At 34.7% G+C, this 25,134-nt stretch overlaps 2 protein-coding genes across 3 annotated transcripts in view; one reads left to right on the top strand and one right to left on the bottom strand.

The window, feature by feature from the left end:
- Nucleotides 1-25,134, top strand: part of COG5 (component of oligomeric golgi complex 5) — a 276,905-nt gene that overhangs the window by 59,464 nt on the left and 192,307 nt on the right. The gene's annotated exons all lie outside the window — the stretch shown is intronic.
- On the bottom strand, nt 1,729-16,003 carry GPR22 (G protein-coupled receptor 22). Of its 2 annotated transcripts, none has more exons than XM_057304066.1 (3): nt 15,598-16,003; nt 14,376-14,639; nt 1,729-11,966 (listed from the first exon to the last, which is right to left on the bottom strand). In XM_057304066.1, exon 3 carries the CDS (start codon nt 11,939-11,941, stop codon nt 10,640-10,642), a length of 1,302 nt encoding a protein of 433 aa, XP_057160049.1. In that variant the 5' UTR covers nt 11,942-11,966; nt 14,376-14,639; nt 15,598-16,003; the 3' UTR covers nt 1,729-10,639. The 2 variants fall into 2 exon arrangements, with proteins under 2 accessions (XP_057160049.1, XP_057160048.1); XM_057304065.1 differs by having other exon boundaries at nt 13,701-14,639.

A 25,134-nucleotide genomic window follows, 5' to 3' on the forward strand; every position in this document is an offset into this window, starting at 1 on the left:
GCCAATTATTCTAGAATTTTGTTGAGAGAGAATATTTAAGGACAATTTTCTTCCCTCCCTCCCTTCCTTCCATCCTTCCCTCCTTCCTTCTTTCCTTCCTTCCTTTTTTTTTCTTTCTTTTGGTGAGAGAGAGAGAGAGCATGCGTGCATGAGTGGGGCAGGGTGGGAGGAGGAGCAGAGGGAGAGGGAAAGAATCCTAAGCAGGCTCCACATTGAGTGTAGAGCCCGACATGGGGCTGAATCTTAGGACCCTGAGATCATGACCCGAACTGAAATCAAGAGTCGAACGCTTAAACAATTTAGCCACTCAGGCAATCCAAGGACAATTTTTTCTGAGGGCCAATTAGTCTGTTTCTCTTGATTAGAGAATCTCAGAAGGTTGGGAAGCAGAGGGAGGAGAGGAGTAAGCATATCAGACTTAACTGGAGACGTTGTTTCGTTTTTAAGAACACCTGTCTAATATTTGTTTGGAAGTGCCACATCTTTTTTCCAGCCAGTCTGATTGACTCCTTAGATGTGTGCGAAATGGTTGAGATCCATTGCTTAAATTTTTTGGAATCCATCCTTGGATTAAACCAAAATTATATTGTATTACTATATTGTATTATTCTTTATTGTATAATTCTTTTTACTGAATTTCCCATTAGTTTGATGCCATTATTGTTCTTTGAGGAAAATCATAATTAGCCTTAATGAGACCTTTTGTCTTTTCTGTAAGATTGTTGTGACCATTTTTGTACATTGAAAGACATCAGTAACTGTCTGAGACTTCCATTGTCTTTAAAGTTGTTGTAAAGGGGCATATGTCTGGCTCTGTCAAACAAGCATGCAACTCTTGATCTCAGGGTTGTGAGTTTGAGCCCCAGGTTGGATGTAGAGATTACTAAAAAATAAATAAATATGTAAACTTAAAAGATAAAGTCGTTGGGGTGCTTGGTGGCTCAGCCAGTTGAGCTCCCGACCATTGATTTCAGTTTGGGTCACGATCTCCGGGTCCATGCTCAGCAGAAAGTCTGCTTGAGATTCTCTCTCCCTGTATGCCTCCCCCTGCTCACGTGGGTCTCCTCTCTCTCTCTCTCTCTCTCTCAAATAAATACATCTTTTTAAAAAGCATTAAAAAAATAAAGCTGTTGGGGCGCCTGGGTGGCTCAGTCATTAAGCGTCTGCCTTCGGCTCAGCGTGATCCTGGAGTTCTGGGATCGAGCCCCACATCAGGCTCTTCTGCTGGGAGCCTGCTTCTTTCTCTCCCACTCCTCCTGCTTGTGTTCCCTCTCTCACTGGCTGTCTCTCTCTCTGTCAAATGAATAAATAAAATCTTAAAAAAATAAATAAAAATAAAGTTGTTGTAAAAACATTGTTTACACATAATGTACTTTCTGAGAAGATCCATGAAAGGCATTGCAATCTGGTCTCAATATTATGAACACTTAGTTCTTCTACTGAACAATGAGAAGATCTTTATTTTATTGATGCGAAGAGTCATGTAATCCCTTTACTCTCTTTATATGATCTTATAGAAAATATACGGACAGTTTTTGACTCATTTCTTACAAGAATGCAGGGATTAATGATAAACATTTTGTTTTTTACATTTCATACCAGAGTTAATTTTTTTATTCTTTTAATCCTTATTGCTCTGATTTTATTTTTTCATTTAATTGTATCTAAAATTATATGCTTTTATTTATTTTTTTTAAAGATTTTATTTATTTATTTGACAGAGATAGAGACAGCCAGTGAGAGAGGGAACACAAGCAGGGGGAGTGGGAGAGGAAGAAGCAGGCTCTTAGCAGAGGAGCCTGATGTGGGGCTCGACCCCATAACGCCGGGATCACGCCCTGAGCCAAAGGCAGATGCTTAACCGCTGTTCCACCCAGGTGCCCCTAAAATTATATGCTTTTAAAAGCCGTCTTACATTCTCCTTAAAATAAGGCAGAATATAATTAATGTGTAGCATTTACCAATTTTGCTTTCCTACTTTCTTAGTGGTTTTTGTTTTCGTTTTGGGCTACACACACTCTTGAGGATCTTAATGAATTTGCCGCTGTTCCCTCCAGGGAAAAAGCACATATTCACAAACCCATGAATTTTGCACAGTTTCATTGGACTTTATGAGACTCCAGGAAACCCTAAACCAAAGTCATTGTTTATCTGGAATATATTATTTGGAAATGTTTTTCTGTAAGGTGGCTATATCCAATTACCTGTACTGTTGTTTTTGTATATTTAAATCGTATTCAGTAGCAGTCCATTTTCATCGATAACTTGTTATGGATTGGTTCTGTGATTCAATGGAAATGCTAAAAAGAGTGATAACAGAAGATAATATATTGTTGGAAAGAGTTCTTAGTAAAAAGGTTAATAAAAAATGTTTCCAGGGTGGTGTATCTGCAATACCATTTGAAGTATTATCAGTGTCACTTAACTGTTATAAAACAGAATAGGAAATTAAAGTTGTTGTAAATTATCAAAGAAGAGCTGAATATTCCCCAAATTGTGTTGTTGGCACAAAGGGAATTATAATAACAAAGGAAAATATTTGACTGGACCCATCTACCTAACTTGAGTGACATCTGTTTAAAAGATGCACAAAATATAGTTTTTAGTAATTTTCACTGCAATTACTTTAAAAGTAATTCCTATCCCTTATGTATGGTATTATGTTTTAATAGAAGTTTTGTTTTGAAATGAGCAAAAATATGCCCGTATGGTACTTACCTTTTGGACAGAATAAAGTAACATTACAACAAATGGTAGTTATGCAGTTTTACAATTAACTGAGTAATTTGTTTGAATGAAGTAAAAGTAAATAGCTCTTTATAGTGTCGTGTTTCATGTTTGGTACCATTTAATCTTCTGAGCGTAGATTTTTAAAGGAAAATTTTGCCTAGATAACTTATTTTAGGGAAATAAAACTTTAGGAAGATAGCCTTGGTTCCAACCCTAAATTATTTTAGCTCCTGCAAGCTGTGTAAAGCAGAGCAGGTCACCTAACTTCTCTGAGCATGTTTTCTCATTTAGAGGAAAAATATCAGCAAGACTTCCCTCACGGTGTTGGCGTGAGGATTTGTAAGATGATAATCCAAAGAATTAACACAGTTACTCATTTATTATCACAGTAAGCATTTAATAAGGTCAGTTATGATTATTATTCAAAGATGTGTCACAGAGAAAACTGAACATTGCGGATTGAGAGTGTGTGGAATTCTAGAGGGAGAATCAAAATTCAGTCCTATTTCAGATTTTCAATGCTATAGGTCAACAAGCCTTGCAGTATACCTACTATTTGCCAACTACTGTGCTAGACCTTTTTCTAAATCATTAATATTCATATTTCCATAATTAATTTCCTCCTAACATGAAGATTAGTGTAGGGGTGATTAACAACTAAATACATTAAAAGGGAAATGCCTGGGGAAGAGGGCACCAGTTGAGTATAGGTCATCAATTCTTCAAGGACCATTTAACCTAATAAATGTAGGACTGTGTATAGCTGTGCTCATTCACGTAAGCAACAGCATTTATTGAGCATCAGCAGTGCACTTTCTTGACAATACTGCACAAATAAACCCTCATCACTCTCTCCCTTACTGTGCTTTACTTTCTCTTAGCACTTACCGTCATCTGTAAGTTCAGTGAAAGCCACACTTCATTGGTTCTTATTCCTACACCTGGCACACAGTAAATGCTCAATAAATATTTCTTGGATGAATGAGTGAATGAATCAATGAATAAATAAATAAAATTTTAGTTCTTAGGAAGCAGATGTCCTGCTGGATTATAGTATATATAATTCAACTAAAATTTTATTAGTTAAAATGAAGTAAGCTCAAACATTTTTTCTTCAGGAAGGCATTATGGCCTGAACAGAGTTCAGAGCTGCTTCTGTATCTTTGCATTTTTGGCTTCTTGACTGTCTGTCACTTTGGTACATCGTCTTTCTTCTAGTATAGAGAGTGGTGGTTCTTAAGCTCTAGCACACAGATCATCCAAGAGTACTTATTAAAACTTATTAGAACTGCAACCACAGATATTCTGATTCATTAAGTCTAAGGGGGGAGGGGCAGAAATTGGAATTTCGAACAAGCACCATAGAAGTTTCTGATATAGTTGAGTTACATCTTGAAAAATACTCTCCTAAACAAGATACATGGGGTAAGAAGTTTAAAAATTGTTCATTTCAATTTCACTAATATTTACTCATCAGTTGGTATGTATCAGGAACTTTTTGGAGAAGTGTTATCAAAGGTTACAGTAGTATTACAGACTATTATTGTATTGTGTGGATTAAAGACAGTTTTATAAAGTTAGGTATAGTTTGCTAGCATTTTGTTGCTTGTAAACTGATAGTTGGAAAAATTTAATAGCAGAAGAAAGACTACAGTTTTTTAACAATTGGGGAAAAAACTGTTAAAGTGTAGACTATGTAAATTTGATTTGTTACATTTCAGCCTGTTTTAAGACATTAGCAATATTAGAGTGAAATACATACCTTTGAGTAGATAACCAATATACAGTTTATACAGTATACAGTATATGACAGGTGGGATTGTGTGTAATATTAATATATGTGTCGATCTCCTGTGTATTTTTCACTCTTCTAGTCTGTCTAATGTGGTCAGAACTCTCATTTGTTGGCATTAACATTTTAAAAAATTTATGTAAACTTAAAAAATTTTCATTTTGCATCTATTAGTATTGTATGTCCATAGCTGTCTGAGTAGAAAGCAGTTATCTATGACCTTAATAATAAGATTAATAAGATTCTCTTGGTCCTTTTACTTTCCGCCTTGAAAAATTGGTGGATGTGCTTTGGTAGTCTGCCTTGCTTAATGCCTCTCAGAAATATATGACATACTGCTTTCATGGAAGCAGGGTGAGGAAAATGACCTCAATCCCAGACAGACTCAGCTCTCCTCCTTTATCTTACTTGATGCTTCAGGGTTTGATAGTGTTGGGAGTTGATATTGGTGGCAGTGACAGGAATGACAGCACTTTTTACCACTTGCTGGTGGAAGTACAAAGCTGTCATGCTTGAAAGCCATGGGTATAGCTTATAGAGGTCTGTTAAAAAAAAATGTGTGAATAGAGGGTAGAGATACTTAGGATTATTTTCACACACTATCATGAGCAAGGGAAGAAATATTGTGTTTAAGTTTGCTCAGGCCTTTCTCTCCTGCAAAAATTGAATATTCTTTAAAAGGTGAAAGTTTTCATATTAAGCCCAGTTTTCCATTTACTTCTCCATCTCAGTACCCCTCTGTTCCAAACGTTTGTGAGTCGTTAAAACATCCTAATTTGTATTCTACTTTGTATCGTGCAATATATTACTAATCTGCCCAGTCTGTTAACAGGGGTTTCTTTCTTTCTTTCTTTTTTTTTTTTTTTTTAAGATTTTATTTATTTATTTGACAGAGAGAGAGAAAGCCAGTGAGAGAGGGAACACAAGCAGGGGGAGTGGGAGAGGAAGAAGCAGACTCCCAGCGGAGGAGCCTGATGTGGGGCTCGATCCCAGAACGCCGGGATCACGCCCTGAGCTGAAGGCAGACACTTAACGAATGAGCCACCCAGGCGCGCCTACCAAGGGTTTCTTAAAAAAAAAAAAAAAAAATTGCTTTCATCTTTTTGAATGCTTTTTAGAAAAAGTCAGTTTTCAAGTTAGTTTTCTTCTGTGAACTCTAACCCACAATTCTGTATTCACATTTTATTTCTCTAACAGCTGAGCATCTCTGAGTATTTTAGATCTTCTTCCTGCCTTGTCTAGGTTCAATTATCTTTTTTTTTCTCTTTTATAATATGGCCTGAGCTCCCTTTCCCCCTAACATTTATGATTAGTCATCTCATGGTTAGCTTTCTTTTTTTTTTTTTTTTTTTTTTAGATTTTATTTATTTAAACAGCCAGCGAGAGAGGGAACACAAGCAGGGGGAGTGGGAGAGGAAGAAGCAGGCTCATAGCGGAGGAGCCTGATGTGGGGCTCGATCCCATAACGCCGGGATCACGCCCTGAGCCGAAGGCAGAGGCTTAACCTCTGTGCCACCCAGGCGCCCCCATGGTTAGCTTTCTTGAATTTACTGCTGTCCCATAGGGAGATTGCTTACCCTCGCAAGCAGTACTATACAAGTGTACTTTTCTGAGATGTAAAGAAAATAAGCTCCAAAAGTTTTCTTTAGTTTTTTTTTCTTTCTCATCTTAGTTAAAAGGAAGAATAAAATACATTATTTTATGTCTTTTTCCTTGCTTCCTCTCTCCATTTAGAAAAATAACCTGTCTCACAATTTGACGTTACCTTCCTTACCTTTTTCAAGATGGTCTTGAAATGTAGCTTCAAATTATTTAATTATAATAGAAAAAGGTTTAAGTATTTGATATTTTATCAGTCATTTTTTAGAAATATTGCTATATGTTTTTTAATTTTTAAAAATTATTTTTATGCACTCATTAACAGAGACATATATGATGAATTGGATAGATATTCATGATTATTAGGAGCAAAGGATGATATTTGTATCCATTGTTTATAGCTTTTTGTAATTAAAAAATTACTGAAGAAGAAAATATGTGTTTAGTGGAAAAACTGAATAAACCAATATGCAAAATATAGATATTTTAGAACATCAATTTGAATTTTTCATTTTGAATAGTTTGTAGTAACTAGAACATTCTTGAATAATGTCACTTATTTCACTTAATTGAATTTTTTGCCTTGCCAGAAATTCTTTGTTTTTGTCCTCATGTACATTATGTAAAACAATTTAAAAGTTCTAAGATCATTGAGGATAATCTAGTTTTTTACGGTCTTTTTTTTGGCCATCATTTTTAATTCTTCAAGTTCTTATACCAGTTGTCCTTTTAGTCAGTTGATGTACCTTATTGATTCTGCCTTCACGTTGCCTGTCACACACGTACGCTCCTTTGCACAGCTCCTGCCAGCACTTTTTGCCAGTCCTTTCATTACCTGTCAGGGTGATCCCTGTGGCTTCCCGTCTTGTGTGTCTTACCCAACCAACAATTTGGTTTCTCAGCTTCCTGTTTTGTGTCTTACCCAATCAACCCTTTCTACATATTGCTGATTGATTGATTGATTTGTTGTAACCCATTTATGGTTGTCTTATTCCCCTGCTCAGATATCTCTGCTGGTATTTAAAGCCTTCTTTCTGTCTTTGGCCCCAGTTTAACTTAACAGATCAACTCTCTATTGTATTACTTTTCTTCTAAAGAGAACAATTCACTGTTTCCAGATCTGCTTCAATAGCTTTCCTCAACAATGCTTTTTATTTATATTGTTCTTAAATCCAACATAATTCCTTTTTTCTTAAGTTTATTAAGAATGTTGCTTTCTTTTTTTTTTAATAGTATCTACCGCATTCTGCCTTTTTATAGGTATTGCCAGACTTTTAAGTACCTTGATTTTAGGTTAAGCTTCCAGGGTAATGACTTTATTCCATATGAATATACGTATCTGCCATAGTGCCTTCTGCACTGTAAGGATTCAAATATTAATTGAATTACAAAGCTTACATAAATGTACAATCAAGATGTAATGAAACTAAAAGTGTTATTGACTTTGGAAAGTAGTCTTCAAATTACTATGTTGACTAAAGCCTGACCTGTTTTCTTATCTTTTAGGTTTTCACCTTTCAGTCTAACCTCAGCTAAATGAGGAGTTTGATTTTTACTGCCCAGAGAACTTAGATTTTGCTATCATTTTATTTGGGGGATTAAAAATAGACAAATAGACCATGTGCCTAAAGATTGACTTACCATGGTGAGAAGTACAGATATATTATGGATGGCATTTTTTTTAAAGTGTAATTGTAAATTCTTAAATTTTCATAATAGGTTTGAACATCTGTTGGGACTAATTGGTAGACTAATGACCTTCTGGAATTAGCAAGCAAGAGAGTTCCATTTCTTAATTGAGCTCATGTTTGGTTAGTTTTTAAAATAATAGTTCTTCTATGGTTTTGAAGAACTAACCTGGATAACTGTATATAAATCGATACCTGTGTCTGTGATTTGTGGCATATGGGTGGAAAAAATATCATTTTAAGAAGGATCCCATATTGAGTTTACTGTTACCTCTATTGCTTTTGCATTTACAGTTTTCCTTCTAACATGAAAAATTGGCATTAATATTTTTTCCCATAAAATTATTAGAAACACAGTGAAAGACATACACATTTTGGTGAAGACCATCATTAGGAAAATAAAAATACTTCACCTTTTTTATAGAACAAACTCTTAAAAAGTTTAAGCTTCTCATTCTCTCATTTAAGCTGAGGTCAGTAATTCTAAGCATATTTGTGACTTGTTTTCAAAAGCTGAACCTTTAACATAAATATTATTTTGGTTTACATATTACATACTAGTTAACATTAAAAAGCTATTAGAAGTTGTTCGGTAGGTATGAATTTTCTTTGTTGTAAATCAGTAGGTGTACTTTTGCATACCTGAAAGTTCATTACTGGAGGGCAAAAATGGTTGTTAATTGTCTGTTCCAGTGTCAAGTGTAGAAATAATAACAGTTTAGAAGGCAACATTATAATATTTGCCATTTATTATTTTGTTAGATTTCTTATTACAGAGAACAAGAGGGCATGAAAGCAGTTTAGGCAAATATATTTAAAAATGTTTCTTAACCGAGTTCTTTGGCATGCTTATAGACTTGAAGATTAAAAATATTTAAGACACAGAGGGTTTCTCTTAATATGAAAATTCTAAAAATAATCTAATTTTTATGAAGATTATAAAACTAAATACAGTTATAATTTATGCTTGGAAGTTTAAGTATAAAATTAGTTTAAAAAATTTTAATGGATATATTAGGAGATATTCTGTGCCAGATATGTTTATTGAATAAAAAAATTTTAATACCCTTACCTATGAAGTCTTAATTTCTCTACAGGGTTCCGAAAAATTTCTTACTTTCTTATGCTGCATTTTGTCAAATTGAAGCATTTCTTTAATTCCATAAAAGTAGAAAACAAGACAGAATACTGTTCCTTTGCCAAGATTTGACATGTTAACATTATCAGAAATAAATCACTACTAAATTTCCCATGCAACCTCAGTGAATTCAAGCTATTGCATGGTACTTATTTCCCTCAAGGATTAATGTATTCAGTAAATTAGACTGGGTTAATCTCAACCTCACTTATTTAAATAAAAGTGATATATTATTGAATTCATTGACATAAAATTTTATTTAAAGATAAGTTGCTATTTGATTTAATGGATACAGTGTTAAAAAAAAATAGAATAAAAAGTTGTCCAGTTAATCAGTTATAAGGTAGCAAGAACTGCATTTGCCTATTTTAAGTAACTTATTGCTATTTTTTCTGATACAGTGATAATTAGCACTCATTGATAGATTATTGGATTATAACAGTTGGAAAATATTTGTTTGATATGAGAATCCCAAACCTGTTATCTATAGTTAGGATTAGTGATTTTATAGTTTTCCAATGTGAATTGAAGATGGGAGACACAAAGATTAAAGTTAGATTAAGTGGTGTAGAATAAAACAAATTAACAAGATTTATTGCCACTTAGATGATTTTAAGAGTGGAAATGGAACTATTGTATTTTGAAACATTTGGAGGCTATGATAATATAGGAACCTTGTGTAAATTGTATTACTCTGAAGTTGCTACGTATCTAAAATTAGAAATCATTGCCTTTGTGAAGCTTCTCTACAATGATAGAAAGTCTTTTTTTCTTTCTTTTATTCAGATTTTAATAGCTGACTTCTGTTATACAAAAAGGCTGACTTGAGTAAAGTTAGGAAGTTAGTTCATTTTAATGCACTGGTTTTTACCAGTATACTATATTAATCCAGAGCATTTGGCTTAGACTCCAGCAAAGTGAGGAAGGAAGAAAGAGGCTGGTGCTTTAGTTTTCTTCCTTCCCTTTATTGTCAGTTTATTTGTATATTTATAGGGCTAATGCCTTTAATCTTAGAAAATCAATCTCTTTTTCATAATAAACTTGAATTTCAAAGTTTCCCTATCTTAGTGTATATACAGGGTTCTTTCTTGGTTCTTAAATTTTAAAATCCTGATAAATCCTTCAGTTTTCTGCATTCAAAAAAAAAAAAAGGAAAAGTTTCACACATAGTTCATTATTTCTGATGCATCAAATATTATAGCAAGTAGACTATACCAGAAAACATAATGTGGTGACATAGAAAATCCTGAATTATTTTGATTGTTTGGAGACCATAATTTTTGTTCTTATATTAAAGTGCTATTCCACTTGTCATTTATATAAATATATCTATAGTTTGTGGCTTAGAAACAAGTACACCTCAAAAAAAGAGAAGGATGCCTGTGTCCAGTTACATTTTAAAGTTATACACTGTTTTAAGGCTATGTATTTATTATTTAGAAAATATGACTTACATGGATATCTTCTGATGGACATAATATTGACAAAATATACACGATATTACTTTAACAAACTGCCATGCAACAAATACATTGTAATGAAGAAATTGAATATATATGACCTAATCTAATCTTGACATTTACATTGAAAATTTACAACATAACCAATACTTAAAATGTTTTTTCTTACATTTGGCAGTAATTTAATTTTTTTACAATTTAAATGTGGGCTTAATGAAACTTAGATGTTTCCCTAGTCTGTGACAACCTGAGGTACTAAACATTTTTCTCTTATTTCACTATCTTCAAAGGTAATTTTTTTGTTTCTTTTAGGATCTATCCAAGAATTGTGTATTACAGCATTATTAGGCAGAGGATCAGCTTCCACTATGGAAACAACTCGCTTTTTCATTTTACTTTTCAAGACCTTTTGAAATTTTTGTCTAGTAAATGCATATAATAAAGGGTGAAATATAGTTGTTCCATAAGCCATGACTAGAAAACACAACCTTAATTTTACTAAAAGGTCACTTGGGCCTAAACATAAAATGGTGGTATTTAAAACAGAAATTGGTGTCCAGCAGAGAAGAAACGTAGAAATAATCAATAAAGACATCCTGAAGACTCTTTTTTGCCTTTCTCTTCGTTCACGGTGTCGTTTCACAGCTCGCCGAAGGGCAATTATTACAGAGACTGAAGTTCTTACACCAAAGACAACATTTCTCCCACCACTGCTTTGTGACATGTCTGTAGTCTCATGCTGCGTGGTTAGAGAAATTGTCTTTTTCTTTCTTGCTTTCTTCTTCTGCCCTGTTGAAAATCTTGTGCCGATTCGAATATTAAGAGCCTGAAGGATTTTGGTGTATGTGATTAACATTACTATGACAGTGAAAAAGAATATTGGGATCTGTACTAGCAGGTGATAATACATTCCCAGTTCAGTGTAGTATTCATTTGTACTGACACACAAAAGTGTCTTGTTTTCCCACGTATTTCCACTTCGAAGACTGAAAAAATTTACCTCAATAAAAGGAATCAGGAAAGAGAAAAATGAAAAAATCCAAATGGATATCATTAGCATTACAGCTCTGCCCATTGTCAGAATTCGGTTTGCAGGTTTTACAGAGATGTCATATCTGTCCAAAGTGATAGCAAAAACGTTGATTGCTGTTGAGACACTTGCAAAAGATACACAGGCCTCATGGAAACAGCAGATGAGAGCCGTGTTACTCTCCAGTGAAAGCAGAAGGATAACTATAGTTAGAGGAATACATCCCACACAAATTATTACATCAAGGACATGAAGATTCATTGTAATAATGTTACTGACAGAGTTGATTAAGTTGGATTTCATGCAGTAAAGTACCAATACGGTGAGGTTGCTGCCAAGTCCCAAAACAATTTCTAACATAAGAAATCCGGTGAGAGACACTTGAAAGCTTAATGGATATGATAGTGGTTGGTACATATTGGTGTTGATGTCATCAATGTCATCTCGCACTGTAATGTTAGATTCAGACTGCATGTTGATTTCCAGAATGGGAGAAAAACACATTCTTTTGGAGCAGTTGGTGTTTTCCCTAGAAAGTGAAATAGAATAAACTCTTTGATATTTGGCAATTTAAATGACGCATAAAACATGTGTTCCTTGTAAAAAAAATTTATTGTGTACTTGGCTTAATTTTTAAGTTTTTAAACTATTAATGGCAAAGGTAGAATTAGGAGACATCAAGGTTGCATTGTTTTGATGTAACAGGAAATTGGATTCTCCCTTTGAAGGTTACTGTATGGGAAATACTCCTATATAGTTCAAAATTACTTAAAATCCCAAAAAGATTTTCCTCATTTGGGTTTTTCAGGCTTATTGAGATACAATATATTTTTGTACAATAAAACTACCCAGCGTGCAAAACTAATTTTAGCCTGGTGTTTTAAGATTTCATTTTAAAGTGTTGTGAGTAGGTGGGTAATAAATGCTATTTTAATATGTCCCAGCATAATTAGTGTGGGTGTAATTATTCTCATGAGATTTCAAATGAACAGGACAAGTGTTCATTTAAAATGATAAATGACACAGAGCACTAGTTGTTCAAAACCATTTTGTCCGTGTTCTTGGTTGAAATTCTTATTCAGGAGGCTACAGTGTGCGGGATATTTGGAGCTATTTCCCATAGAAAGTAGGCAAATGATAAATATTACATATTTTGTAGTGAAAATGCTCACCGAACTTTATAATGGACCAACTTATGTTATACAAATTGGATGAAAAAGGACATTATGTTAAAGTATAACACCACAAAACTTGGTAAAAGAGTACTAATCACTCCAATGAATGATTTATTTTGTGACCACACCCTCTCATTTATTGTGGAAGAAGGAAATTGAAGTTTAATATCATGTTAAGAAATAACCATTTTTGGAGAAGTTTAAAAGACTATATAAGTTGATTTTATTTGTTTAAACAGGATTTTTAAAGTAAAATATGATATTTTGGAAAAGGAATATCTGAAGCCCATTTTCTGAGGAATCTTTTAAAGTTACACATTGCATGTGAAACCTTTTGTATAATTCACCCAGTGTATAATTTTGAGGAAAATTAAAAAAACAAGCCCTTTGCCAATTCATATAAATCTATATTTTAATGTATAGAGGGTTAGAATAATTTATAAAAATAATGTCTGATTTTCTGGGCTAATAGGTCAGTAATGAGTATATTCAGTTAAAATATAAAATCATACAACCAACTATATTTCACATTTCACAGCATTTTGACTGCAAAATCGTAATCAAACATAAATTATAAAGGTTATAATAATTTCCAAAATTCATGTTAACCTTTCCCTTGATGTAACCTTTGACAGCTTTTAGAATACAATTTTATTTATGCATATTATTTTAGGAGCGATATTTCAGAAACACAGATGGTAACGTTATTAATTCCTTTTGAGCTTGGTATAAAGTATTACTAGAGGCATATTCTCAAGTGAAAGTCTTAGCTAACAGTGAAATCCTATAAAAATGGAAAATTTTAAGTGTGCCAAATTTTCGGAACTGACAGATTAAGCATCGGGTCTTTGTCACATCAGTTAGATTTGTAATTAGATAAAGCAGAAATGTCAAGTTAGAGGGTAACTAAAATGCATCTCCTCTAGAGCAAGATTGTTTTCTTTTGTAAATGTTAAACAGTGTCGTGGGGTGCATGCATCTTCTGACCTACCTGTTTGCTGTTGCCTTATGGGCCTTTTGGCTCACTATAGCAGTTTTTCACAAATTGATACATGATGTCATTGACAGATTTTGACATGAATTTTTACCTGACAACAGTGAAGTAGCTGTGTTTTATTTCATGTCTTGTAGAAATTCTTTCATTTTCTCTCCAATACTTCAAACTGCATGAATTGTGAGATTTAGTTGGCTGATGGATTTCTAAAGACCAGTACAAAATATTTGTGTTTGTTTTGCCTTAAAAAGTCAAGACCAAGAGAAACTTCCTCAAATGATAAGAATTATATTTCCCTTTGAGGGAATATATGGTAGTGTCTCTTTATTTTCCAGAACATGTGAAAACAAAAAAGGAAACATACGGTTTCTAGCTTCTAAAATGTATTTGGACATCCTTTTGTTACAAATATAAATCTGTTTCTATAGCAGTCCTCATTAGTTTGAAATGATTTCTTGATCACATAACTTGCTTTATATTATAAATCCAGTCCATGTTCTTTTGATAAAAACCATCTGCTATTTAATTTGATTTGTTTTCTTTAGAAGAGGATACATAGTCATAAAACTTAGATGAAAAAATCCTTTAGTAATATCAACTGCTACGAATGTCTGAATATTTAGTGCAGAAATACTTGATAAAGCTTTATTTAGCTTGCTGCTAATGTATGGCATTCTCGTTTTGGCATTCCGTGCCTCATTGTTTCTTCAAGAAACAGTTCCACAATCCTGGTATATTAAAGTATAAACTCCCCTTTAAAAATGCTCACCATTTTGTTTTCAGGCTTTTGCAGTTAAATTGTTTTTCTTTTTGTGTCTACTTTATATAGCATCTTCTTAGGATGATTACTGTCCATGAGTTATATCCCAGCAGTAATGTGGACCTGTATTTTCTGGTTTTAACTCCTTAATGTCTTAAATTCATGTGTTAGAAGAATATCCTGCAGTTTATGGTTCAGGCAGCTAGAGAGACGCTTGATCAGATGCATTCTTCATATTGTCAGTTGTAAATACTGAATTAGCTGCCGTGGGCCCTTGTGAAAAAGAAAAAAAAATGGTTAAGAAATAGGGTTCCTAATAATTTCCAATTAACACAAAGTTACTTTAGTTTTGTTGGTTTTAACACCATACACAGTAACTCGTTATCAAAGTAGGCAAACTGTGTTAGTAGAGCCACAATTTATGCATACGTTTAAGGGAGTCTTTAAATATTTTCTTTTCCTAACAGAGATTGCACATATTATGTTATTTAATAACAGAGGTAACATTATAAATATAACCATGAAGGAAAACCTACAGTTTTAAAACTAATTTCTGCTCTCAGTTTAAAAGCTAACCTATGTTTTCAGAGATTATGAGCAATTAGCATACACTAAACATACTGTCGTTTTCTCTTGTCTTTACAATAAATTTAACATTATTTTCTACTGGAAAATCCTGTAGCTTGCTTAATTATTAGCACATGGTTTGTATTATTAACTGGTTAAAACAGATTCCACGATAAGATGCTATAAATTTCCACTGATGAGTTGTTCATGTGGTTGAAATGTAGAAGGTAATGCAAAAATGTAACTACAAATTAAATAATTTTCAATGAACATGCCCAATAATGAACTTAACCTAAAACTGAGTAATAAATAATAGCTAAATAGTAAACCTGCTCCTTTTAAGAAATATAAGCATTTTTTGAGCACTTGAGAAAAACTATACTGATGACATTAAGAATATTTAGTAGGTCCGAAGTGACTTAAAAGCTGATGTCTTCGTAGTGAATCAACAAAGAAAATTTTTGGTATTTAACATCGCATCCTAAAAAAATTACATTGACAATGTTATGTCTTAAAAGAAATCTAGCTAAAAAATACATGTTTAGCAATAAATAGAATTAAGCAAATAAACTGTTAAAATTTAGGTTGAAATTTTTCAAAGTAATTTTACCCCACTATGCCAGTTCAAAAGCAGCTTATACTGTAATAAGGGAACACATCTTACCTCCGCTAAAGATTTGATACATTCCTGCTGTAGTTGAAGCGTTTCCAGTTTTGATTGATTCATTTTGTTCACTTGTTAGCAGAGGACTGGGGGAAGAGGGTCATAAACATCTCTTCAGAAAAGACCTTACTGAAAATATGTGTCTGTACTGTGCCATTGTCTCAGCAGTACTGCTAATGTATGGAACGTGTGGTGCTGCTTAGAGGCTGCTGCAGTCTCTCACTCTTCCTACTGTGCAGTCAATAAGCATCTGAAAAACGTAATGAAGTAATTGAACATACTGAAGGCTTCTTGTCTCCAGAGACAACATTTAGATTCAGTTTCTCTAAAAAGGAATGGCACTGCCTTTCAGAGGAAAGCCTGTTCTGGGCAGCTTTTGCAGAATGACAGCCTACCTTGTCGCTTCTCTCCACTGCAGAGAGATGCAGTGCATTCACTAATTTTGATTGGTCAGTTGTATTGGGCTTAAACCGTGCTTCATATGTATAGCAGGGATCCCCCCCCCCACTGTTTTATATAAGGATGCTTTTTTAAAAGGCTATATTTATAAGTGGTTGTATGCTGCTCTTAAATAGAATATGAGTAAATTAGTCTTTTAAAAATGTGTATTCTATTCTGGTTTGTTGTTCACTTATGCCAAACATTTAAAAATGCAGGGGGGTGAAGGGGGGCAAGAAAGAATTACACGGTAAAAAGTGTATATTCTTTTTGAAGCCTAGATCATTGCACTCGAGAATGTTTTAGTCGTATATATGTTTTTGGGTGAGATTCTTTGTTCTACAAATAGAAAGCCACTGCATCTTTACTGTGAACCACATTGAATTTCAACTAGTTTGTTTGTATTCAAGTCATCTTCTCTGTGTATTTCAAATTGTTGTGAGCATCTCAAGGTGTTAAACCTTGTTATGACTGCAGTATTCATTCAGGTGTTCATTCATTTCATTCATTCATTCATTCATTCATTCATTCATTCAGAATTAATGAGATGTTCCAAGGTGGTTCTACTCTAAAATGTTTTTTTAAAATTCTATTACTATTAGCATAGTCTCAATGTATAAAGATTTAATCATGTGCTTTCCTTTCAGATTATTTCTCCGTTTTCACCTTTGGTAACCCTTTTATTTAGTAGATATATACTGATCATTTGTCATAGTATTTTATTTCAATTGGCTATTTCTATTTTTAATCTGGGTACTTTTAATGGATTGCTGTGCCTTAAATATTATGTGTAACTGTATGCTAATGTTATCGGGTGAACATACTGGTAAAGGAAAAAGGAAGTTAGTATTTATGTGTCTTCATAAGTTATAAGGCTGAATTATTTTAAGATGATAGGTTGTCAAAAGAATAAAAACAAGTAGAAGTAATTAACTTAAAATATTACTTCAAAATTAAATTTCTGTTAACTTTGTTTACCTACTCTCAATATTGAGGAAAATGCTTTTTTAGATTTGAATATATAAAGTGGCTGGATTCTGTATTTGTTGACAAAATAGAAGACCTTGCAAATGACTGAATTATTAGAATATTGATTGTCACTTATTTCCATTGTTTCAGGAATATTCATTTTTAAAAATGTATGCTTAATTTTTAATTTTTAACTGGAATTGCTCTTTTATAATTTTAAAACAGTATACATTTTTATAATCTTGTAGTGTTTAAGCTTCACAGGGGGCTGGCTGAGTAGTATATGAGTTTTCAATTGCATTTGTATAGAAGTTGAGAGTAATGTGGTGGAAAATTTTGTTGTGACTTCCTAAAATTTTATGCACAGTTTTGGTAATGCTAAAAATTAAAATGTTGTTGTGCTACTTTTCAAGCATCTTGAAGGTTGTGGAAAAAGATGTTGTTAGAATGCCAACCATGTTGAAAGATAGTGTGCAAGCACACACACACACACACACACACACACACACACACACACACAGTTATTTTAAGCTTCGGACTAAAACCAGAGCTTCGAACTAAAATTGGAGAAAAGATATTAGCATCAATTGAAACTTGTGGTGGGGGCAAGCAATCATTAACGTAGTGAAATACACAGAGAGCTTTTCTGCCAAAGAGTTCAAGTATGCTTATGTTTATCCTCAGAATATCCCTATGGAATAGAGGCAACCAAGGCACAAAGAAGTTTAATGACTTGAAAAAGTCTAGGTGAGTTAGTAGCAGAGCCAGTGTTGGAACTCTGTAACCTCCACCTCCCTCCCCCCATCTCCCCATAGTTGGCCCCCTCTCTGGAAAATTCTGAAGATACTTGGGACTTAAAATTGGATGATCTGGGTTCAGTCACGGCTTATTAGTCATATGACTTTTGGCAAGTCAAGCGTTCTTTGGGACACAATATAGCTTTGATTCTTTTTGTTGAAGTTTATTTCTGTGTTTTCTTTAGCTCTCTGTAATACAGTGTTTCCAAGTTATACTCAGACTATTTTGAAAAACAAATTCTATGTCTGTAAGAAATAACGGCAGCAAAAAAGCTCAGATTTGGACATTGCTCTTTATTCCCTGTGCAAGTAAGTGACTTGTGATTAAGGATACACAAGATATCACAAACAACAATTAATTTTATTGCACACAACGTTTATTATATTTTCCTTTTAAAAACCACAGGTTGGTTTAGTGATTTGCTACAGGATAATCCTAACTTCCTTGTTTTGTTTTTAACAAAGATGAAAATATCTAAACCACTGGATTCAGAATTAAATTATATTATTTTCACGAAAAAATTAGTGTCAAATTAAATGTCAGAATTTACGAACATTCTTATTTCCATAGTAACAAACTCTTACAGTTGTGCATTTAATATATTTTGTATTTATAAAGGATACTAATTTTGAACAACTGGTGACTTAAGACCAGATTTTATGTTATAAAATTTTTATAGATTAATTATTAATTAGCTAATTAATAACCTAGAAAAATGGTGTTACCTTTCATATGATAACTAAACAATAGATATGAATCTAAGCCCCTAAATATCTCCATTAAAATCCTTTCACCGAGTTCTGGGTTTTTTTGTTACAAGTATTTTGATTGCATAGGAATCTGAATTCCTAACATTTTCGATATGGGAGTCTTTGATTTTTAATTGTACACATTTGTTCCCTTAAGTTTGAACAGGCATGAATGTGAGAGAGTAATTTGTTGTTCACATTTACATTTCACTGTTCATATCAGGTCATTCTTATCTAGCTTGTGTCTGATTCTGGTGCTACTTTTTTGATAATTCTGAGATTGTAAGTAAAAAAAATTCAACTTTGTGAAACATTGTAATTAGCCACAACTGAAAAGTGCTTTGAAACTGTTTGCAAAATATGTGTGCAAAGGTAGTTTCTAATTGCTGAAAAATCCACTTTTTAAATTGTATTGCTTCAAGGGTACTTTTTCAATGAATACTTAACATAGCTAACTCTCAGCTTTCTCTGATACTAAAGCCCAATGAAGAAAGGATTAATGTCAATTTAAAGGCAATTCAGAAATTTGATTTGGCTTCTCAACTTTAAATTTCTTTCACAACAAATGTTTTACCAGAAAAATAGAAATGGACCATCTGCTTAAACCTTCATCAAGTGGGGAGTAGCCAAGGTAGTAGAGAGTCAACAATGTTGGTGATTCATTATTGGTATGAGAATAATTGAAAACTGATTATAATTAGATAAAGTACATGCATAAGAGTTGTATACTTTTAACAGAAAAACTCCACACTTTCCCCCAACTTTCTCCAAAACTCCCCAACCTCCCTACTTCACCTAAGTTGGACATTTAAAATTTTTCATTTTTAATTTTTACACTATGTATTTTTAAGTCAGTTGCCAGCGTCACATATATTATAAAAATAAATACATGGCTTTCCTTTACATTTTCTCATCCAAACCTAGATTTTGGACCCTGTGACTCTTACTACTTTTTAATTTCTATTTGTGGTCCTAATGTTGGCATGTTGTTTTGGGGGCCTTGTCTAAGTTCTTAATACCCCTGCTCTCAATTTTTGGGGTTTCTGTTTTCATTGACTTATATTCCTCTTTACATTCTTAAATATTATGGATGCTTTTTGTTGATGTTTTCTCTTATATGTATATCGAAGAATTACACAGTCATGTCTGGGCTTTTTTTCCTCACTGGCTTCTCTTCTTGCTTTTCTGTTGCTTCATTTTCTTTGTATAATTCTTCTTTGTATTTTATTATGCAGAATCACATTCATTTCTGTGTCCTGAAACCAAGTCAGTCGATGGACTCGATAATATATTTAACAAAGCTATGGCAAATCCTCTTGTCTGTGCTGTTAATGAGTCCTGTGATCTGGTGGGAGATGTAGAATGGTCATGCATGAACTGGTGGCCTGTTACTGAAAATGACTGGACGCATAATGCTTTTTTATGTGTAAAGCCAGAGAATGGTAGAGTTCCATGCTAGATTCAGTAATTTCCATGGTACTACTTTGGGCACCTGTTTGGGAAAATGGATGCATTTTCATAGTTTACTACTAATAATTAAAGGCTCTGCTCACTGGTGACTTTGTGTTATTAAACCATAGCAATATATCTTTAGTTACTGCTACTTCTATATCCCATTTAGAGATATGCTATCTACAAAAAGTTCTGTAATTTTGATTGATAATACAGACGACTTAAGGATCAGTTTGGGGGAGAATCAACTGCTTAAACAATATTGAGCCTTTCAGTTTATGGACATGGTGTCTGTTGTTTTTAGATCTTTGATTTATTTTATCAGTGTTTTATAGTATTTAGTTTATAGATCCTGCACATATTTTGTTAGATTTGCATCTTATTATTTCACTTCCGTAGTGCTATTGAAGTAGCACCTAATTTTTTGAAACAAAATTCCAATTTTTAACTTTTGGTATATAGAAATAGGGTGTTGTTGTTGTTTTTATAGGCGTTGTATCCTGCAACTTTACTGAAATCGTATGTTAATTTTGGGGCTTTTAAAAATGAAATCCATGGTATTTTCTGTACAGGTAATTAATATCTTCTGTAAATAGAGACCGTCGACTAATTCTTGAACCATGTGTGACTTTTCTTTCTTGCGTTATTGTTCTGCTTAGGACTTCTGGTATTAGAATTGATAGAAGTATATTGGGAGAAGCACTCTGTCAGGAGCCCTGAGCATTCCTTAATGTCCTGGGGTATGCTGGGTATTGCTGGGTATACCAAGATTGCAAAGACCTGACTGTTCTTTATCTGGTCCAGTTCTCAGGGTTGTGTTTGAAGCTAGCAACTTTTGAAGTATGCAGTAGTGACTCCCCAAAGAGCAGATTTGCTTCTGTTTGTTATAAAAATGGTAAATTTTCTAAGCTCAATGTTGTTTGGCTGTAGTGCAGATCCACTGTATACAGAGTATTCACCTAGGCCCCTCTGCCAAGGGAACTTAGATGGGAAAGTGAACTGTCGCTGTCGTGATCCTCTTACTGCTTGCTGTGTCATGGGTAATAGGGTCCTTTCCCAGTGATCCAGGCATCTTATGTCTTCTACCAGCGTCCATGACAAGAACAGATTAGCTTCATAGCTTGCAAGTAGAGTGAAATCCTAGACCCTTCGTGATTTTTGACAGTTTTGGAATAAGGTCGTGATGTTGACAGAAACATGGCTTCCTGCAAGAAAAAAGACAAGTGCCCTTGTGGGCCAGTTTAGGGGATATGAGATCCAGTAGCAAATGCTCTTGTTGAAGTGGGAAGCTGGTAGATCCCCTGCTGACTTACCTGTCAATGAATATTTAGAGGCTAAGCAGTGAGAGGTAGAACAGAGCTGCCTGAATGATGCTTTGGTTGATGCTCACTCTCTAGGCTAGAGAAGGAAAGAGTGTTGTTATCACGTCAGTAAGGCAGTCAGCCTCTGGGCCCTAGGCAAAGGGCAGTATGGCTGTAGCTGCTGCATCAAGGAGTCCCCAGAAACTAAAATAAAAGGTGTAGCAATGAGGATGGGTAGACTGAATACATTATTACTTCATTTGTAGAATTCAAGTAGGCAGTTTGAACATATATGTAAGTCTTGTTTATTGGTGCAGAGCTACTCTTTGTGCCCTCTGATTCAGCTCTTTCCTTTAATCTCAGCTGCTTAAGGTGAAGCCTGGTATGGAGGGAACTTCGAGGCTGGGGGAAAATTCAAACTTTTACAGCTCTGTTGGATAGGGTGCCCAAGCACCATCCTACCTGGTCCTTTCGGGGGAAAGTACGCGAGGTGGCAAAGGAAACTGAAGGCTCTGAGGGCTGCACAGTGGAGCTGTAGCAGTGTGCACAGGGCAAATTAAGGACGCCCAGGCTATTGCAAGAGCTGGAAGGCATGCAGGAGGAAGTGGCATGCACCCTGGGGTGAGGAGCCATGCAGAAGAAAAGCCTCCTACCACTTCAGTCCTCCTCTGCAGGCTAGCCTCCCCCACTACCATGTACTCCTCATGCTCCTGGTCAGAAAATAATGTCTTCTCCTGGCAGCTATGGCTATAGTGCCTTTTGTGTATGTGTTAAATTCCTTAGTCTATGTTCCTGCAGGGGGGAAAGCAGTCAAATTTAAGAAAAGCTAGAGTGTGGGTGGAGTCTCGGGGCCTGTTCAGTATACTGTTGTTCTGGCTTCCTCTGCCAAATATATATTTGGTATTGCCATTTTTACTTGTACATACTTACACTGTGAATGCTTATGAGTTCACAGGAGATTCTCCCCGTTCGTGGGATGCTGCATGTCCCCTCCCTGAGTGATCCAGCACAAACAATGGATTATCCCTAGAGGATAGAAAAGAAAATCACAGCTTTAGTTAAAGACACAGGGCTGTTAAGGTACTCAGGCCATTTCTTAGTACAGCAGTGCCACCTGCCTGACCCAGCTACCAAGTGCACCTCTTTTGAAAAGGCCTACTGCTAGGTCTTGTTAAAACTATACACCTGACTCATAGACTCCTTGCAACTCTCTGGCATGATACTGCCATTTTGACTGTTAACAAGAAAAGGACCCAAGAAATTGTATTGATCAAATGAAATTGGTTTGTTCAGCTATGGAGCCAGCCTGGCCTTAGTGTCATCTTGGTGTTGCATGAAGGGGCAGAAGTGACCCCTTTTGGGAGAAACCGTATTTCTTACTCCTGAAATAGCATCTCTCACTTCTTGAAGCAAAGACCCTGGCTTAGTGGGCCAGAAGTTCCTGTAAACACCTTGGCCTGGTTCACTTATGGTTCAGCCCAGATACAAGCTGATGGTATCCATTTTGCTGCCGCAGATTTCAACCAGTGCCAGCTACAGAAAACTGAGAGTGGATGTCATCGCTTGACTCTGTTCTCATAGCTCTGACCAGTACACCCCTAGATGAACATTGTAGGTGTTCTTATGGACTCTTGGGCTTCTTGGGCCGTTGCCAGTAGCCCAGTCGTCAGGTGTGCCATTTGGAAGATCAGCAGATCAAAAACATCTCTTTGGGGCTGTAAACTATGGAAACAAATTGTGGCTCTCAATCAGTTTGGCTTATTCAAGGCTGTACTTCCCAGATTGCTGCCATTTCTACCCAGATCCATTATTGTTTTGGATATAGCAACATATCCGTCATAATAGACTGGGCAACCACTGTGTCCTGGGTTTTGGGAAAGGGGATTTCTCAACATCCTTTCCCTACTTCCACTTGTAGGACTAATTCTTTTTCCTCTGCCAGAGGTATAGGTTTGGTTTGGTTTGGTTTGGTTTGGTTTGGTTTTTTTGCTGTTTCCTTCCCCTAGCTTTAATGGGTTTTCAGCAGTGTCCAGAGAGTGATAGGATTTGTTGCACTTCCTTAATTGGTTTCAGGCCTTTTTTCCCCTTTGTGTTAGAGATGGTGGAAAGGATCCAGGCTGGACTTTATGCCTTGCTCTCAAGGCTGCTACTCTCACCAGTCCCACTCCAGGAGGGGCACTTTCCCGGGCCTTTTACTCTGCACCTAATCTTTTCTTGTGTGTGTGCGCGTACCGGTGAGGTTTTTGAAGAACTTTTGGATACATAAGCCTTCCCTTTTTTGTCTGTGGCCTCCATAGGTTCTGTATCTCTTGCTAGCACACGTTCAGCCTCTAGCAATTCATTAACAGTTTTAGCTGAATTACTCTTAGTGGTATCCAGTATTGTTTTCCTAAGGGTGCTCATGTCCTGTATGTTCTTCAAGGCACCTGTTTTTCCTTAGAATTTGAGTTGGTTGGTTGCCCTATAACCTCAGCTCTCCTGGCAGTTATTTACCATGATAATAGATTAATGTCATGACCCACTTGGTCATGATAGGATACCCAATAAGATATTGCATGATTTTATTTGCAAATATTTTGGTAAAGTCTTTTGTCTATATGAATATTCATGATCTGCCATTTTCTTTCATTGTAATGTTTTTGTCTGGTTTTAGAATCAGGACAGCGTTGCTATGTAAAGTGAATTGTAAAATGTTTTCTCTTTTTAAAAAAAATTGTGTAAGATCGAGACCAGTCCTTCATTAAATGTTTGGTAAATTCAAAGGAGAAGATACTTGAGCCCAGGAGGTTTTATGTTATTTAAACCTTTTAATTATAAATTCAAATAATTTAATAGTTGATGGATTCAGATTTTCTGTTTTCTTATGTCTGTTTTGATGATAAGTATACTTTGAATAATTCATTTATATCATTTAATTTGGCAAATTTATTAGCATCCATTTGTGTTTAACAGTTTCTCATTATATTTTATTATCTGTAGGATTGGTACTGTATCTCCCTTTCATTACTGATACTGGATATTTGTATCTTCTTTTTTTCAGTTTGCCTAGAGGTATATTAATTTTACTTATCTTTTCAAATAACCAGCATTTGGTCTCACTGTTCTTAGTGAACAATGTTCTTCTTATCTCTATTTTATTGATTTCTGCTCTTACCTTTAGTATTTCCTTCTATCTACTACTTTGGTGAAAGTATCTCTAATAGACTTAATCTCTTTTTATCTAATATGTGCTCAATACAGTTTTACCTATGTTTCACAAATTTGTGTATCTCACTCATTTTAGTATGTCTTTAATTTCCCTTGTATATATTTGCTGACATCTAGGTTATTTTAAAAAAATTTCCATTTCCAAATATTTGGTAATTTTTCTAATTTTTTGTTACTTATTTCACATTTAATTCCATTAAGAGAACAGAATTGGTAAAATTACAGTTTTGAAAACTGTATTTAGGTTTGTTTAGTGGCCCCAAATACAGTCTGTCTTGGTGAATTTCCCGTGTTTGAAAAGAATGTGTTTTCTCCCATTGTTGGGCATAGTGGTTTTTTTTGTTTGTTTGTTTTTGCGTATCTTCAGCATTTAATTTTATCTTAACATTATAATGTATCTTTGTTTGCTGATTGTTTGATGTTATGCCAACGTCTTTTTTTTTTTAATTTTTTTTATTATGTTAGTCACCATGCAGTGCATCCCTGGTTTTTGATGTAAAGTTCGATGATTCACTAGTTGCGTATAATACCCAGTGCACCATGCAATACGTGCCCTCCTTACTACCCATCACCAGCCTATCCCATTCCCCCAACCCCCGCCCCTCTGAGGCCCTCAGTTTGTT

This window comes from Ursus arctos, unplaced genomic scaffold (assembly GCF_023065955.2).
Source record: "Ursus arctos isolate Adak ecotype North America unplaced genomic scaffold, UrsArc2.0 scaffold_3, whole genome shotgun sequence".
Lineage (NCBI taxonomy): Eukaryota > Metazoa > Chordata > Mammalia > Carnivora > Ursidae > Ursus > Ursus arctos.

What these genes read in the sequence shown, in the direction of transcription:
- GPR22 (XM_057304066.1), bottom strand. Translation starts at nt 11,941, where the DNA reads ATGTGTTTTTCTCCCATTCTGGAAATCAACATGCAGTCTGAATCTAAC.